This window comes from Pongo abelii, chromosome 6 (assembly GCF_028885655.2).
Source record: "Pongo abelii isolate AG06213 chromosome 6, NHGRI_mPonAbe1-v2.0_pri, whole genome shotgun sequence".
NCBI classification, from domain to species: domain Eukaryota; kingdom Metazoa; phylum Chordata; class Mammalia; order Primates; family Hominidae; genus Pongo; species Pongo abelii.
Window position 1 is genome coordinate 20,781,209 of NC_071991.2, and position 18,264 is coordinate 20,799,472.

Here is an 18,264-nt window from a genome sequence, read left to right on the forward strand (position 1 = left end):
GAGAAGCCCATTACAGGCAGAAAGAATGAATTCTAAGAGTCTAGACAAAGGCAAACAGCCAATGGAGAAATGGGCAAGGTATGGAAAGGCTATTAAAGACATGGCCAAACACAACAAAATGCTCACCCACTCCTGGGAGGATTATAAAATAAAACCTCAAATCAGACTGGCAAAACCTAAAACCCTGACAATGGCCAGGCACGGTGGCTCACACCTGTAATTCCAGCACTTTTTTTTTTTTTTTTGAGATGGAAACTTGCTCAGCCGCCAAGTAGCTGGGACAACAGGCACGCATCATCACGCCCAGCTAATTTTTGTATTTTTAGTAGAGATGGGGTTTCACCATGTTGGTCAGGATGGTCTTGATCTCTTGACTTCGTGATCTGCCTGCCTCGGCCTCCCAAAGTGCTGGGGATTACAGGTGTGAGCCACCGTGCCCGGCCAATCCCAGTACTTTTGAAAGCCAAGGTAGGAGGATCACTTGAGGCCAGGAGTTTAAGACAAGCTGGGCAACATAGTGAGACTCCATCTGTACAAGTTAAAGAATCAAAAAAATTAACCAGGCATGGTGGTGCATGGCTGTAGTCCCAGCTTCTTGGGGGACTGAGGTGGGAAGATTACTTGAGCCCAGGAGGTTGAGACTGCAGTGAGCCGTGATGGCACCACTGCATCCAGTCTGCCAACAGAGCAAGATCCTGTCTCAAAAAATAAATAAAATAGAATCAACAACTAACAAGACCAAGTATTCGTGAGGATAGAAAATACAAATTTAATGCAGTAGTCTCCTAAGTATACTCATGTAGGACAGGGTACGGCGACAAAAATCTAATCAAGTTCAAGTTTAAGATGTATATATCCTATGATCCAGCAACTTCCAACCACAGGTTAGTTCCGAAAGAAATTATTGCACATGTGCACAAAGAGACACTCTCAATAATGTTCACTGCAGAGTTAGAAACTGTGAAACAATCCAAATGCCCATCTGTAGGAGGATGAATTTTTCCTACGTAGGGGAATATTTACAGGATAGAAGGCTACACAGCAGATACAAAGTCTCAAAGGCTAAATATAACAATATGAATACGTCATGAGCATAATATCAAACAAAAGAAAAACAGGTTGCAGGGAGGAAGAAATGAGGGAGGCTACTATTTAATGGGTATGAAGTTTCATAGTTTGGGGGAAAGAATGGGGAGATGAAACAGCTCTGGAGATGGATGGTGGTAATAGTTGCATATAATATGAATGTACATGACACCACTGAACTGTATACTTTAAAATGGTAAAAATGTAATTTTTTATTTTTAAAAAAATGGTCAAAAATTAAATCAAGTTGCATAAGGATACATATAGGGTTACATTATTATATAAAGTTTTAAAATATGGAAAACACTATGCTCTGTTACTTATGGAGTTATACATTAGAGCGAAGTATAAATACAGAATGATAGGCCAGGAGCAGTAGATCACGTCTGTAATCCCAGCACTTTGGGAGGCCAAAACGAGAGGATCACTTGATGCCAGGAGTTTGAGACCAACCTGAGCAACACAGTGAGACCGTATCTCTACAAAATGCAAAAATTAGCCGGGCGCAGTGGCGGACACCTATTGTCTCTAGCTACTTGGGAGGCTGAAGTGGGAGGACTGCTTGAGTCCAGGAGTTCAAGGCTGTGGTGAGCCATGATCATACCGTGGCACTCCAGCCTGGGCAACAGAGCAAGACCCTGTGTGATGGTTAACACTGAGTGTCAACTTGATTGTATTAAAGGATGCAAAGTATTGTTCCTGGGTTTGTCTGTGAGGGTGTTGCCAAAGGAGATTAACATTTGAGTCAGTGGACTGGGAAAGGCAGATCCACCCTCAATCTGGGTGGACACCATCTAATCAGCTGCCAGTGCAGCCGGAATAAAAGCAGGCAGAAGAACGTGGAAAAACTAGACTGGCTGAGTCTCCTGGCCTTCATCTTTCTCCCGTGCTGGATGCTTCCCGCCCTCGAACATCAAACTCCAAGTTCTTCAGCTTTTGGACTCTTGGACTTACACCAGCGGTTTGCCAGGGGCTCTCAGGCCTTTTGGCCACAGACTGAAGGCTGCACTGTCAGCTTCCCTACTTCTGAGGTTTTGGGACTTGGACTGGCTTCCTGGCACCTCAGCTTGCTGACGACCTATCGTGGGACTTCACCTTGTGATAGTGCGAGTCAATTCTCCTAACAAACTCCCCTTCATATGTACATCTATCCTATTAGTTCTGTCCCTCTAGAGAACCCTCATTAATACAATATGAAATGATAAACACCAAATATGAAATACTGAAGACAATATGGAATGATAAACACCAACTACAGGATACTGATTCCCTCTGAAAGAAAGAGAAGGAAAAGAAGTATGATAGAAATGAGGTCCACAGAGACTGCAAATGAATTTGTAATATTTATTTCTTAAGCTAGACTATAGTTATAGTGGTACTTACTATCTTATTCACTGTATCTTTTCATATGTGTAAAATATTTAATCATATACACAAAAATGATAACAGAGGGCATCATTTTGTAAAATTCAAACAAAATTACCTCCTATAATGTTTCTAGGTGTTTTTGTCTAGACCCTATAAGGTAGGCACTGTTATTTACCCCATTTCACAGGTGAGAAAAGCGAGTCCCTTGCCCAAAATTACACACACAATAGGTGGCAGAGCCAGTATCCAAACCTTGGTAGCCTTGTTTCAGAGACCCAAGCTTTCAATTACTAAACCAAGCAGGCTGTTGGGAAATAACAGAATATACACCAAGAGGAGACCGGATAAATGCAATTTGCTCATTGACCAAATACTTATGTAGCAATCACGTGTCAGTCACCGTGTTAAGGGCTTTGAATACCACAGTGAACAAAAAGGCATAATCACATTTTGCCTTCCCTAGGGGACCTTTCAATTCAGAGCAAGGACAATTAAATAAGCCGTCACACCAACCCCTGCTGTCCTGGGTGGTAAAAGAAAGCGCAAGTATCCTTCACCCAGAAGTGCCAAATGCAGACTGTGGGAGGGGAGGGAAGCAGTTAGGGAAGGCTGCCAAAGACAAGACTTGTAAGGCTATTTGTTAAATCCATATAAAAAAAATATTATCCAGACAGTAAGAACAGTGTTGGAGTGTTACAGTTACTTCTTTTTTGTATTTTGTATTTTTTTTTTTTTTTTTTTTTTTGAGATAGAGTCTCGCTCTGTCACCCAGGCTGGAGTGCAGGGGCACGATCTCCACTCACTGCAAGCTCCACCTCCCAGGTTCACGTCATTCTCCTGCCTCAGCCTCCAGAGTAGCTGGGACCCGCCACCATGCTCAGCTAATTTTTTGTATTTTTAGTAGAGATGGGGTTTCACCATGTTAGCCAGGATGGTCTCAACCTCCTGAACTCGTGATCTGCCCACCTCAGTCTCCCAAAGTGCTGGGATTCCAGACGTGAGCCACTGCACCTGGCCGTCTGTTTGTTTTTTGAGATGGAGTCTCTCTCTGTCTCCCAAGCTGAAGTGCAGTGACGCAATCTCAGCTCACTGCAAACTCCACCTCCCGGGTTCAGGTGATTCTCCTGCCTCAGCCTCCTGAGTAGCTGGGATTACAGGCACCCGCCACCACACCCACCTGATTTTTGTATTTGTAGTAGAGATGCGGTTTCACTGTGTTGGCCAGGCTGGTCTCAAACTTGTGACCTCAGGTGATCCACCCGCCTCAGCCTCCCAAAGTGCTGGGATTAGAGGTATGAGCCACCACGCACGGCCTATAATTACTTCTATAAAAAGATATGACACTCTGTTAACAAAAAAAAAAAGTAGAAATCAACACACAGAGCATCTTCTGGGAATGGAACAGCACATATATCAAGTTTCAATACGTAGTAATGATAGCTTATCAAATCTGTACTTTAAAGATGGTTCATTCAATAAATGGTACTTGGGAACTACATAAAAATAAATGCTAAGTTATATCCCAACTGGATTAAAGAGTTGAGATTTAAACAACTGGGCTAGGAAAGAACCAGAAAATATACATAAGTATTTTTATATCCTAAGGGTCTAAGTATGACACTAAAAGGAGAATTCACAAAGACAAAAATTACTAGGTCTTAAAGAAAAAAGCTGTGAGACTTATACTATCAGATTTTAAAACTTAAAATTAACCCCTACGAGCCTTCTAGTTTCCAATGCAGCAAGAAAGTTGCTTGGAAGTCATCACTGTGTCTTAACAAGTAAAAAGCTGAACAAATTGAAAAATCAACAACTGTTCTTAGATCCATCAGAGAAGTGAGGTCACAGGGCAAACCTGCTGTCCCCATAATTGGTGGGAAAAACAGGCAGACACAGAGAATCACAACTTAACAGGAGCAGAAACCTCCACAGAGACCAGCGCCAACACAGGGAAACTGAACTGTAATTGACAAAGTGCTAGAGGCTCAGTGTGTACAAGTCTGACACATAAAAATTCCAGACAGACCCAGTCATTAGGGGCCCTACACTTTTATAAGTTTTACCTACTGGAGCTCTGCCAGATTCTCACAGTGAATATACAGGGGGAAATCCCTTGTGCTTCCGGTAAGGGGAGGGAAACAGGAACCATTTGACATGTGTCAGAGCATTCTGTTGATAACAAGGTCTGCTCTCAGGAGAAACGATTTAACCAGAACCTAACTTGCCTGGTTTTATCAGAGCCTAACTAACCAAGTGGAAGAGAAATACCCAACTCCAGCCAGCACCGGCCTTCCATGTAAGAAAAGGGAAATAGCCAACTGCAGCACACTCTAGCCAACACGTCCCAAGGGGGAAGAAAAAACTGAGAAGTATTTGTGAAGTTCACAGTCCAGGGGTACAGCCTCACTAAAAGACTGAGACCTAGACTGGGCGCGGTGGCTCATGCCTGTAATCCCAGCACTTTGAGAGGCCGAGGCAGATGGATCATTTGAGGTTAGGAGTTCAAGACTAGCCTGCCCAACATGGTGAAACCCCGTCTCTACTAAAAATACAAACATTAGTGGAGCATGGTGGCGGGTGCCTGTAATCCCAGCTACTTGGAAGGCTGAGGCAGGAGAATTGCTTGAACCTGGGAGGCAGAAGTTGCAGTGAGCCGAGATCGTGCCACTGCACTCTGGCCTGAGTGACAGAGCAAGACTCCGTCTCAAAAAAAAAAAAAAAAAAACACTGAGACCTAATCATAAGACTACAGAATGCTTCCCCTCCCCATATACCATACCATCACATTATTAAAGGTCTAGTGAGAGCAGTTCCTTTTACCCAGGATATCACGTCCAGTAACAAGAAGTTACAAGGCACACTAAAAGGCAAAAAGCAAAGTTTAAAGAGACAGCACAAGCATCCAAACCAGGCTCTGACACAGCAGGGATGTTGGGATAACCCGACCAGATGCAAAGGGCTCCAGTGGATAAAGTACACAGCACACAAGAACAGATGGACAATGTAAACAGAGATGGAAATCCTAAGAAAGAACCAAACCGAAATGCTGGAGCACTAAAACACTCTAACTTTGGAAATGAAGAACGGCCTTGAGACTGGACATGGCTGAGGAAGGAATCTCTGAGTTTAAGGATTCTCAACAGAAACCTCTAAAACTGAAAAGCACAATGAAAAAAGACTGAAATTAACCAGAATGGAATATTCAGGAGCTGTGGAATAACTACAAAGGGTGTAATGTATGTGTAACGGGAATACCAGGAGGAAAAGAAAGAGAAAAGAACAAAAGTAGTATTTGAACAAATAACGACTCAGGATTTCCCCGTGTTAATGTCAGGCCCCAAACCACAGTCAGGAGGCTCCCAGAACACCACGTAGGATAAATGCCAGAAAAACTATAGATAAGCATGTAAGTTTCAAACCATAGAAAATCAAATATTTAACAAAATCCAGAAAGAAGACAGAGGGAAAAAAAGCCTTACTTATAGAAAAGGAAAGAATGATTTCAACTTCTACCTAGAAACCATGCAAGCAAGGAGACGGCAGGGTGAGATATTTAAGTACTGAAAGAAAAAATCACCACCTAGAATCTGCACCCTATAAAAATGTACTTCAACACTGAGGGAGAAATACTTTTTCAGACAACCGGAAACTGGGGGAATTTGTTGCCAGTAGATCTTCCTTGAAAGAAATGTTAAAAGAAGTTCTTCAGAGAAAAGGAAAGTGATATAGGTCAGAAACTCAGATCTAAGAAAAGAAAGGAAGAAGAAAGGAAGAACATCAGAGAAGGAGTAAAATAAAAATGTTTATTTTTCTTATTCTTAATTCATCTAACAGAGAGCAATTTGGCCAAAATAATAAGATAGCAACAATATATTGATTATGCACGCCTATGTATAAGTAAAATGAGTGATGGCAATGATACAAGAACAGGAGGGAATAATCAGGATTATTTTGTTATTATAAGGAGGCTGGGCACGGTGGGTCAAGCCTATAATCCCAGCTCTTTGGGAGGCCAAGGCAGGCAGATCACTTGAGGTCAGGAGTTCAAGACCAGCCTGGTCAACATGGTAAAACCCTGTCTCTACTAAAAATTAAAAAAATTAGCCAAGTGTAACGGCGAGCGCCTGTAATCCCTGCTACTTGGGAGGCTGAGGTAGGCGAATTGCTTGAACCTGGGAGGCGGAGGTTGCAGTAAGCCAAGATCAGGCCACTGAACTCCAGCCTGGATGACAGAGTGAGACGCGATCTCGAAGAAAAAAAAAAAAAAGATTATTTTGTTATCATAAAGTACTTGTCCTACTCAGGAAGCAATATAGTGTTCTTTGAAAATGGACTTCAATTACTGGTAGACCTATATTACAAACTCTAGGGAAAACACTAAAAAAATAACAAGTGAAGTATGATTAATATGCTAAGAAAGGAGAGAAAATGGAACCATATTTAACATACTCAAAACCCCAAAAGAAAAAATGTGGAATACAAAAATAGAAACAAAGAACAAGACCAACAAATAGAAAACATTAACAAATACAGTAGATGTTAATCCAACTATATCAAATCCCCTGAAATGTATGTGATATTGTTGCAAGAACAGACAAATAGACCAAAGGAACAGAACACAGCCCAGGAAAAGAGTCACACAAATATAGTCAACTGATCTTTAGCAAAAGAGAAAAAAGTAATACAGTGGGGAGAAGATAACTTTTTTTCAACAAACAGTGCTGGAACTAGAAATCCACATGCAAAAAAAAAAAAAAAAAAAAAAAGAATCTAGACAAACACCTTATATCTCTCCCAAAAATTAACTCTAAGTGGATTACAAAATTAAATGTAAAAGGCAAAACTGAAAGAGTTCTAGAAGATAACACAGGAGAAAGTCTAGATGACCTTGGATTTGGTAATAACTTTTTAGATAGCAAACCAAAGGCATGACCCATGAGAGAAAAAATTGGTAAGTATTAAACATTTTTGCTCTGCAGAAGACACAGCCAAGAGATGAAAAGACAAGCTACAGACTGGGAGAAAATATTTGCAAAAGACATATCGATAAAGGACTCCAAAATATACAAAGAGCTCTTAAATCTCAACAATAAGAAAATGAACAACCCAATTAAAAATGGGCCAAAGACCATAACAGACATCTCATCAAAGATATATGAATGGAAAATAAGCATATGAAAAAATGTTCCACATCACCTGTCATCAGGGGAATGCAAAATGAAACAAAAATGACAGAAACTCTCATCCATTGCTCATGGGAATACAAAATGGTACAGCCACTTTGGAAGACAGTTTGGCAGTTTCTTAAAAAACTAAACAATACTCTTATGAAACTACCCAGCAACTACACTCTTTGGTATTTACTCCAAGGTGAAAATTTATATTCAAACACAAACTTGCACACAGATGTTTCTAGCAGCTGGGTTCAAAATTGCCAAAACCTGGAAGAAACCAAGACGTCCTTCAGTAGGTGAATAAACTGTGGTACATCCAGAGAATGGAATATTGTTTAGCTCTAAAAAGAGATGAGCTATCCATGTGAAAACACATAGAAGGAACCTTAAATGCATATTGCTAAGTGAAAGAAGCAAATCTGAAAAGGCTACATACGGTATGATTCCAACTATATGACATTCTGGAAAAGGCAAAGCTACGCAGACAGTAAAAGATCCATGGTTGCCAGGGATGAGGGAGGGAGAGATAAACAGGCAGAGTACAGGAGATTCTTAGGGCAGTGAAACTACCCCATATGACACTGTAATGGTGGATACATGTCACTATACATTTGTCCACACCCACAGAGTGTACAACCACAACAATGAACCCTAATGTAAAATACAGACTATGGCTGATAATGATGGATCCGTGTAGGTTCATCAGTTATAATAAATGTGCCACTCTTGTGGGTGATGTTGATAAGGAGGTAATGTATGCATGCATGGAATAGGGGGGATATGGAAAATCTCTGGACCCTCTGCTCAATTTTGTTTTGAGTTTAAAATTGCTCTAAAATATAAAGTCCATTAAAAAAAAATCCAGACCCCCTACCTTATGTAATACCCCCAAATTAATCTCAGATGATTCACAGACCAAATTGAAAAATAATAATAACAACACTTCTGAAAGAGGAAAACATAAGAAACTATCTTCATGACCTTGGGGTGGGCAAAGATTTCACAACTAGGACAGGAAAAGCCCTAAACATACACTTTTTTAAAAGTGATAAACTAGACTTTCTTAAAATGAAGAGCTCTGTTTATCAAGCAATATTAAGAGTTTAAACTGGCAAAGACAGGCCAGGCGCAGTGGCTCACGCCTGTAATCCCAGAACTTTGGGAGGGTAAGGTGGGTGGATCACTTGAAGTCAGGAGTTCGAGACCAGCCTGACCAAACTGGTGAAACCCCATCTCTACTAAAAATACAAAATTAGCTGGGCATGGTGGTGCATGCCTATAATTCCAGCTACTTGGGAGCTGAGGCAGGAGAGTCGCTTGAAGCCAGGAGGCGGAGGGTGCAGTGAGCAAACATCAGGCCATTGCACTCCAGCCTGGGCACCAAGAGCAAAACTCCACCTCAAAAAAAAAAATAAAATAAAATAAATAGATAAACTGGTAAAGACAGACTGGGAGAAGATATATTCAGTACCTGTATCTGGACTTGTATTCAGAATGACTATTACTTGCAAAATCATGGAGGAATCTCTGAACACAATGTTGAATGTTATTATAATATTATAACGTTGAGAAATCAGACACAAAGGCATAAACAATCGTTTCATTTATATAAAGTTCAAAAACAAGCAAAACAAAAATAAATTTAAAAGTTCAATAATAGGCAAAATTAATCTACAATGATAAAAGTTGGCATAGTTGTTCATAATATATAAACTATATAAAAATACAGTTGAAGGCCAGGCACAGTGGCTCATGCCTGTAATCCCAGCATTTTGGGAGGCCAAGGTAGGAGGATTATTTGAAACCAGGAATTCAAGACCAGACTGGGCAACAAACAAGACCCCATCTCTCAAAAAAAAAATTTTCAGCCAGGTGTGGTGGAACACATCTGTATCCCAATTACTAGGGAGGCTGAGGCAGGAGGATTGCTTGAGTCCAGGAGTTCAAGACCAGCTTGGGCAACAAAAGGAGACCACCATCTCTACAAAAATAATAATAATAACATATATATAGTTGCAAAAATATGTACAACATGATTTCAATTTTATAAGTGAAATATAGACACATATGTATGAACATGCATAAAAACCGTAGAAAATGTAATGCAATATAGTAACTGTTTACCTTTGAATTCTGGTAAAGTATGAGTCATTTTCTTCAACATTTATTTTCTAAATGTAAAGTTTTTAGCAGATATGCTATGCAATTCTTTAAGCTGATGAAAGGAAATGCCTTTGACTTCTTTATTATTGGTACTCTTGGTTCAAAAGGTCAGTATTCATTACATTCAGATCTATTATTTACTCTCCCCATTTCCATCTTTCCCATTCATCCCTCTATACAATGACTTCCACACAAAACACTGCACCATACTTTCTTTTTGACATAGTAATTAAAGACCAACTGGTAAAGCTATTTTCTTTTTTGTCATACCTTTACTTAGTAATCTTTCTGGAAACTCACTGTTTCCTTGAGTTGCATGGAATTGAACCAATATCTTTATCAAATTCTTCACAGATTCACTCTCTATGTGCTTCACGTTGAAAGCTTCAACACTTTTGTTCCCGCAGGCTCCCTCTTTGCCTTCTTTAGGCACTTCTTGGGTCATCCCATCTGCTTACTTGCCTTTAACTACAATCTGTTGCTAAAGAGATGACTCTCAGATCTACACCCGGTATTCCTTCCCCAATGTTCTCCTGAGTCTCCAAACCCATAGAAGCTATTATCCACTAGACATTACCTGATGCCTCAACACGAACTTAAGATGCAATACACTTACACTTCTCTAAAACAATATTAGGTAAAAGGTCTGGAGGGAACCAGTTTACTAAGGAGTTAGCCAGCTTGCACACACTGGCTTTAGACAACACATTTGCACAAATCAAGCACAGCAGACTTGTCTGATTCCAGAAGTGGCTGAAAACAGTATAACATTTTAGCTAAGCAGAGCAGGGTAAAATGGCATTAAATCCAAGCTGAATGGAATCAGTCCTGGGGGATCTATGCCTGTGGACAGGGGTCCCACGGTTTACATGAAAGTTAAAGCCTTCAAAAAAGTGGCAGGAAACAGATATCCAGATTAGCCAGATGGGTTAAGGCTCAAGAATAGACTTTGGCACCGATGATGAGAGGTGGAAATAAACAAAATAGGTCAACAAGAAGGGAAACTTGTCAGAACCATGAAAGGGAGACGAGTTCATCCTAAAGAAAAAGAAAGAAGAAGATATATTTCATTGACTACAAGAAACTCTAGGATAAAGGCCATGCCATGATTTAATGTACCATTATCTTATGCTTCTCCTTTGTGAAAATCTCAATGCCACCAATTAAACGTAACATGTCATCTCTGGCTGCATTCAATTTTCAAAATGTTCAAAAGTGACAAAATGTGCATGCTGCAACTCGGGAGTAGCTGAGACTTTGTCCTCAGTGTGCTAAGGACAGAAAATGTGACCGTCAGGCCTCTAGGATGGGAAGGATGCCGGGACATCACATACTCCTGCTGCTCCCTACTACTGGCCAACAAGCAGGAAACTGAGCAGGATGAATGACTACACTGTCTTTAACATGACAATCACAGAGAAGTGTAATGACAAGGAAAAATACTTATGACACGATGTTAAAAAAAAAGTAACACATAAGATGGAATTAAGTTTGCAAAAAAGCATGTCCTCCCCCAGTGGATTAAGTAGAAGCACTTCAAATGTTAATTACTGTGTTAAGGTCCTGGAATTATAGGTAATTTCTTTCCTTGCTTCTTTATATTTCTCTTTACTTCCCCCAAATTTCCATAAGCAGCACATAATATTTTCATAACCTGATATAAGGTCAAATGTGAAATGTTTGTTTTTTAATTGCAAATTGTGGGCCACATACATAAACTGGTTTATTTAAATATTAGATAGAGGGCTATCTCATTAATGTACAATAAGCCTTTCGTAACAATGGAACAACCATTATTCAAATAATGATGTCAGGTCAGAGTATCCTAACATCTGTAGAGAGAGGGCCAATGGTCATTGTTAACGTGCAATGCAAGAAATTATGTTGGTCATTTTTCTTTTTTAAATATGAGGTTTCAAGAATGTTAATGCTATTACTTAAACAGAGAAAACAATTAAATAGTTCAGTTTACTACTGGATCTTGACCTTGGCATAATCATAGTTCAGCAGAAACACATCTGGTCACATTGCTGATACAAGTTTACTGCTAAAAGCTGGCAGTGTTTTCTTGTATAAGATACATTTCTCTTTTTTACAAAAAATGACTGTTTGACAAGTAGCTATCGTGGACGGAAATTGAAGCTAACACATTTTTTACTCTGGTATCTTGATGGAATTGGTTTTTAGCCCACATACTCAAGTACCAATATATTTCTCTCCTCATATTGAAAAGGAACATTTTGACAAAGGATAAAGATCTGGAAATGTAAACATTGTACTTGCCAAGAGTTAAAAACAAAATATGCTACCTTCTTCTTTGGGTAGTACTAGATCAGAAATAGGCTGAAAATCTTGGGACAAATCAAAATTTTTTGTTTATAAAGTTTAAGAAATCTTCAAATGCCTTTCCTTGCTCAGGCATAGTAAAAGTCTAATCAAATAACAGAAGATAACAGTATGGATGTTCTAATTAAAATATCTGAAATAACACTCTTATTTATAGTAATCTGGTATCATTTGAGTTTTTATTTTTTATTGTAATATATTTATTTTGAGACAGAGTCTCGCTCTTGTTGACTAGGCTGGAGTGCAATGGTGTGATCTCTGCTCACTACAACCTCCGCCTCCCGGGTTGAAGCAATTCTCCTGCCTCAGCCTCCCCGGTAGCTGGGATTACAGGTAACTGCCACCACTCCTGGCTAATCGTTTTTTGTATTTGTAGTAGAGACGGGGTTTCACCATATTGGCCGGGCTGGTCTTGAACTCCTGACCTCAAGTGATCTGCCCACCTCAGCCTCCCAAAGTGCTGGGAATACAGGCGTGAGCCACCGCGCCCAGCCAGTATTTGAGTTTTTATATGTTTGACCCTAGCTAATACATATAACTACAAAATATATGTTTTAAGTGCTAAACAACAGTAAAACAAATCTTTCTTAATAGCATCTACTATGTCTTATAAGATCAGACATTCAGAAGGAAATAACAGCTTGAATCAACTTAAAGGAAAATTTTTAAGAGCAGCATCCTGCCACAGATCTTCTCTTACAAGGCAACAAAAACAATGCCAAGAACAAGAAACAACTCTAATTGCTACAAAATGCTCAGAAAGTCATTGCCCTAATGTGTGGGCAGTTTAAATTGCCCAAAGAAACATTCCAACAAGAATTACATAGAGACAATAATGACTTCTATTTAAGATGCTCCTGGGTTGAAATTATTTTCTAACTTTAAGTTACTGCATTACTGTCATGAGCAAACCCAGAGTAATTACAATTGAATTCATCACCCAAAGGCTAGTGACTTCAAGGTAAGAATTCAGTTTTTGGAACATTTTGACCAAAGACAGGAAGTAAACTATTAAGCTATTGTGTTAATGTTTCCTTGTCATCTTCCATACTCAAAGAACACAGCCTAGATAACAATGTCAGATGGGCCTGACTTTGCCAGCTCCTGCTGTTTACTCCCATTTAAATCCATTCTAATTTTTATGCTATGTAAATCCAAGACCGCTTAGAAACTAAAGTAAGGCCTTTTTGCATTTCTTAAATAACATCAGTATTAATAACCAAAGAAGGCATGGATTTAATTTCTCGGGCATAAAACAGCAAAAGAAACCCACAAAGATTTAATCAGCTGGACAACTGGTAAAACACATAAGGGTACTTTACAAATCTCTGTTGAGTTTCCCCCATTCATTATTTTGAGAAACAGGCTGGGTGCAGTGGCTCACACCTGTAATCCCAGCACTTTGGGAGGCTGAGGCAGGCGGATCACTTGAGGTCAGGAGTTTGAGACCAGCCTGGCCAACATGGTGAAACCCCATCTCTACTAAAAATACAAAAATTAGCCGGGCATGGTGGTACGCACCTGTAATCCTAGCTACTGGGGAAGCTGAGGCATGAGAATCACTTGAACCCAGGAGGCAGAGGTTGCAGTGAGCCAAGATCATGCCACCACACACCAGCCTAGGCAACAGAAAGAGACTCCATCTCAAAAAAAAAAAAAAAAAGAAGAAGAAAGAAAGAAAAAAAGAAACATTTATCAGGCCTGGAGCAGTGGCTCATGCCTATAATCCCAACACTTCCAAGGCAGGAAGATTGCTTGAAGCCAGGAGTTTGAGACTGTCTCTACAAAAAAAAATCAAAAAATTAACTAGGCATGGCAGTATGTGCCTGTGGTCCTAGTACTTGGGAGGCTGAGGCAGGAGGATCGTTTGGGCCCAGGAGTTGGAGGCTGCAGTGAGCTATGATGGTGCCACTGTGTTCCAGCTTTGGTGACAGAGCAAGACCCAGTCTCCAAGAAAAAAATGGAAGCATTTATCAAATACCTTAAAGTGTACTATGCTAGATATTGTGCAGAATTCAGAAATAAGTGAGGAATCCAGCTCAGGAGAGAGCAGCTAAGACAAAACAGAAGAAAAACAGTGTTTTTTAATAGATATAAAACTTAGGAAGGGAAAAAGGGGAAGCTAATTGTAATCAGAAAAGACTTTGCAGTAGAGGTAATCACAAAACTGGGTCTAGGAGGTGCACAGAATTTCTACAAGTCAAAGAACGGAAAGAAAGAACATTCCTTCCAAAATCTGGGGAGACAGTAACCAAAGACTCAGAAGGGAGAAGGTGGTGGGCACATGTGCAGAAATGGCAACATAAGCAAGGAAGCATGGCCCTCCTAGGGAATACGGTGAAAAATGTACATCGAGGCCAGACAGTGATGGGTTAGGAATGTCAAAGTAAGCGCTAGGCACAGGAGAGAAAGGCAAGTTTTCTGGGACGGTGACTCCCATATCTGGCTGCATACCAAATGATGCCTGGGATGTCTGACAAGCAGATCTCAGATGCCATGAGGACCAGGAAACTGTCATTTTTTTAAGCTCCTGGGGTGATTCTCATTATCAGTCAGATGTCAAGAAGGCACAAAGAACGCTTAGAAAAGTGACAGAAAGGAAGCAAGGAAGGAAGGAAGGAAGGAAGGAGGATTAATGGAAAAGTAGAACCAGATGGTTACTTTAGGTGAAAAAGAAAAGGAAGGTAAGTATGCCATATGAAAACACACAAGAAAGGCCAAATGTTTGCAGAAAATGACATTCAATGTGAACATTCTGAGGCTATTGATGGCTTAGGAAATTTGGTTCTAGAAATTCAGGAAAATTAACTTCATATTTAAACGTATACTATTTGCAGACACCTTTTTTTTTTTTTTTTTTTAGATAGGGGTCTCACTGTCACCCACGCTGGAGTGCAGTGGCGCAATTTCGGCTCACTACAACCTCTGCCTCCCAGGCTCAAGTGATTCTCCCACCTTAGCCTCCTGAGTAGCGGGGACCACAGGTAATTTTTGTATTTTGTTTTTTGGTAGCGACGGGGTTTTGCCATGTTGCCCAGGATGGTCTTGAACTCCTGACCTCAAGCGATCTGCCCACCTTGGCCTCTCAAAGTGCTGGGATTACAGGTGTGAGCTACCACACCCAGCCTGCAGACGCTTCTTTTAAGGTGGTTATGTACAGTCGGCCCTCCATATCCGTGGGCTCCATTCCCACACATTCAACCAACCATGGATGAAAAATATTTGGAAAAAATAAAACAATTAAAAATCACACAAATATTTAAAATGCAGTATAACAACTACTTACATGGCATTTACATTGTACTACATATTATAAGTAATGTAGAGATGATTTAAAGTATACAGGAAGATAAGTGTAGGTTATGTGCAAATACTATGCCATTTTATTTTTATTATTTATTTATTTATTTTTTGAGACAGAGTCTCACTCTGTCACCCAGGCTGCAGTGCAGTGGCATGATCTTGGCTCACTGCAGCCTCCACCTCCCAGGTTCAAGCAATTCTCCTGCCTCAGCCTCCCAAATAGCTGGGATAACAGATGCATGCCATCACAACTGGCTAATTTTTTGGTATTTCTAGTAGAGATGGGGCCTGACCATGTTGGCCAGGCTGGTCTTGAACTCCTGACCTCAAGTGATCTGCCTGCCTCACCCTCCCAAAGTCCTGGGTTTGCAGGCAGGCGTGAGCCACCATGCTTGGCCTATGCCATTTTATATAAACTTGAGCATCTGTGGATTTTGGTACCCATGGGGAGTCCTACAACCAATCTTCCATAGATTCCAGGTTGGGTATCTATGGAGAATTGGTTCCAGGACCAATTGTTATTAATTAACTTTGGGAGTATATATACCTCTCTCCTTAAATGAATGAAAGGCAAATGATACATACAAAGCATTGTGCTACAAACTTAAGAGGAACTCAATAATTATTTAACAAATAGTAAATGTTCAAAATTCCTTGAAGAAGGAAGGAAGTCTTTAAAAAGTTGAAAGTTATATTTCATCTTTTTTTATTTTAAAGAGAAAAGAGGAAAAAGTACCTCTGTTCTTTTCTTCCATCTTTCTTTCTTCTTAACTTCAGTACACACCTAAGGGTTGTTTATTTATTTTTAAGATGTCATAATTCTTACCTTGACTGCCAAGGCTTTTAAACTGTCAAGGAATCTCCGCCAGAAATCCTTGAAGAGTGGGCGGTCGATTTTCTTCAGGCTGTCTTTGGTACTGGCATCCACACTGACATACAGCTGAGTAACTGGCTCGAGGTTCCTTAGTAATTTTTTTTTTTTTTTTTTAAAGAAGAAAGAAAAATTATTCCTCTATCAGGCTTTTCATGATATAAAACTTGCAATCTGTAATAGACATGGGGATTAAACACTTCACTGGGTCTAGAGACTTCCACTTCCCCCAAAAGACTGAACTAATGATTTCAATCATGTGACAAAATGGGATTGGCCTCTGGTTATTTTTTAAATGACTGGAAACCATCCCTAATACATTGAAAATATTGAATTACTTAAAATTGGTCCTTCTTCAAATACTAAGTTTGAATGGAAAATAAACAAAAGGTGATCTAACTTCAGGTCTGATAGCACCAGCCCAGCACAATTAGAGGGGCTCTCTGATCTAACTTCCACACCCACACACTCTGCCAACCACATGGGGTCTGTGCCGCTGGGCCACCTCCCTCCATCAATCACTGACGGAAGTCTTCTAAGGAACAAGAAACAATACCAAAAGCTCAGGCCTTATTCGAAGGACACAGAGTCACACCTATGCTTCCATAAGTGGGAATGGGTTTCATGTCAAGCCTTGGGTGGGCAAACAATGACCTATCTGGGGAACTTTAAGTAGTGCAGACCTAAAACAGTAGCAACCTCATACTTACACAGGAGCACAGCTCAGAAGAAAAAAATGCATTCTTATTTTCCTTGCCTTTACAATCAGTTTCCATGAATACCACTCATTCTCCACTTCTCTCAAATTCACTGCCTCATTTCATAATTTCATTCCTACCTACTAGATTTCTAGTAGGTCCTTCTTCTAGTAGGTCTTTTCCCCCGGCCCAATCCCCAGACAGGATCTCATTCTCATCCAGGCTGGAGTACAATGTCGCAATCACAGCTTACTGCAGTCTCAACCTCCCAGGCTCAAGTGATCCTCTTATCTCAGTGTCTCAAGTAGCTGGGACCACACGCATGTGCCACCACACTCGGCTAATTTTTTAAATTTTTTTGTAGAGACAGGGGTCCCACTGCGTTACCTAGGCTGGTCTGCAACTCCTGGGCTCAAGCAATCCACCCACCTCAGCCTCCCAAAGTGTTAGAATTAGAGGCATGAGCCACTGCACCCGACCCTACTAGATTTCTTGCAAGTTATACATTAAACCTAGACTATACTTTTTCTTTTCTTTCCTTTCCTTTTTTGAGATGGAGTCTCCCTCTGCCACCCAGGCGAGAGTACAGTGGTGCAATCTCAGCTCACTGCAACCTCTGCCTCCGGCTTCATGTGATTCTCCTGCCTCAGTCTCCTAAGTAGCTGGGATTACAGGTGTACCCTGCCACATCCGGCTAATTTTTGTATTTTTAGTAGAGAAGGGGTTTCACTATGTTGGCCAGGCTGGTCTTGAACTCCTGACCTCAGGTGATCCACGCATCTTGGCCTCCCAAAGTGCTGGGATTACAGGCATGAGCCACTGTGCCTGGCCTAGACTGTACTTTTTCTAAAGCCTCTCCCCTTCTCTCTTCAAATGGGTCTCATAATTCATTCTCTTCAGTAAATTTAGAACTAGAAGAAATTCCCCCTTAAAAATCTTCTGATCAAATTCTCCCAATATTCTTTTTCTATGAGGATTCCACAATTTATTCCACATTTCCACCTAGAAGTTTTATGCATTTTTTGTTTCAAAGTCCATGCATTTTTAAAAAATGAAAATATCATTCACATGCCATACAATTCACCACTTTAAAATGGTTTATGTGCTTTATATACATACGTATCAGTGGCAGCCTTATCAATCTTTGAGTTTAAGACCTTGAAGAGCAAGAATCCTGTTTTTCTTTCTATCCAGCCACACAGGCAGACACTAAAGCTACTTTTTAGGAGATATTGTTGATTTCAGCAGACAGAAT

The 18,264-nt window shown here is 40.3% G+C and overlaps 1 protein-coding gene across 5 annotated transcripts in view; it reads right to left on the reverse strand.

Moving 5' to 3' along the window:
* The window catches only part of TYW1 (tRNA-yW synthesizing protein 1 homolog (S. cerevisiae)), a 268,838-nt gene that overhangs the window by 105,560 nt on the left and 145,014 nt on the right, over positions 1 to 18,264 (reverse strand). For all 5 annotated transcript variants that reach the window (XR_008526802.2, XM_054558831.2, XM_054558834.2 and 2 more), the window contains 1 exon segment: positions 16,267 to 16,402. Coding sequence is in view for 4 of the 5 variants with exons in the window: in XM_054558831.2 (XP_054414806.1) it covers positions 16,267 to 16,402 (136 nt within the window). In the remaining variant the exon portion in view is untranslated.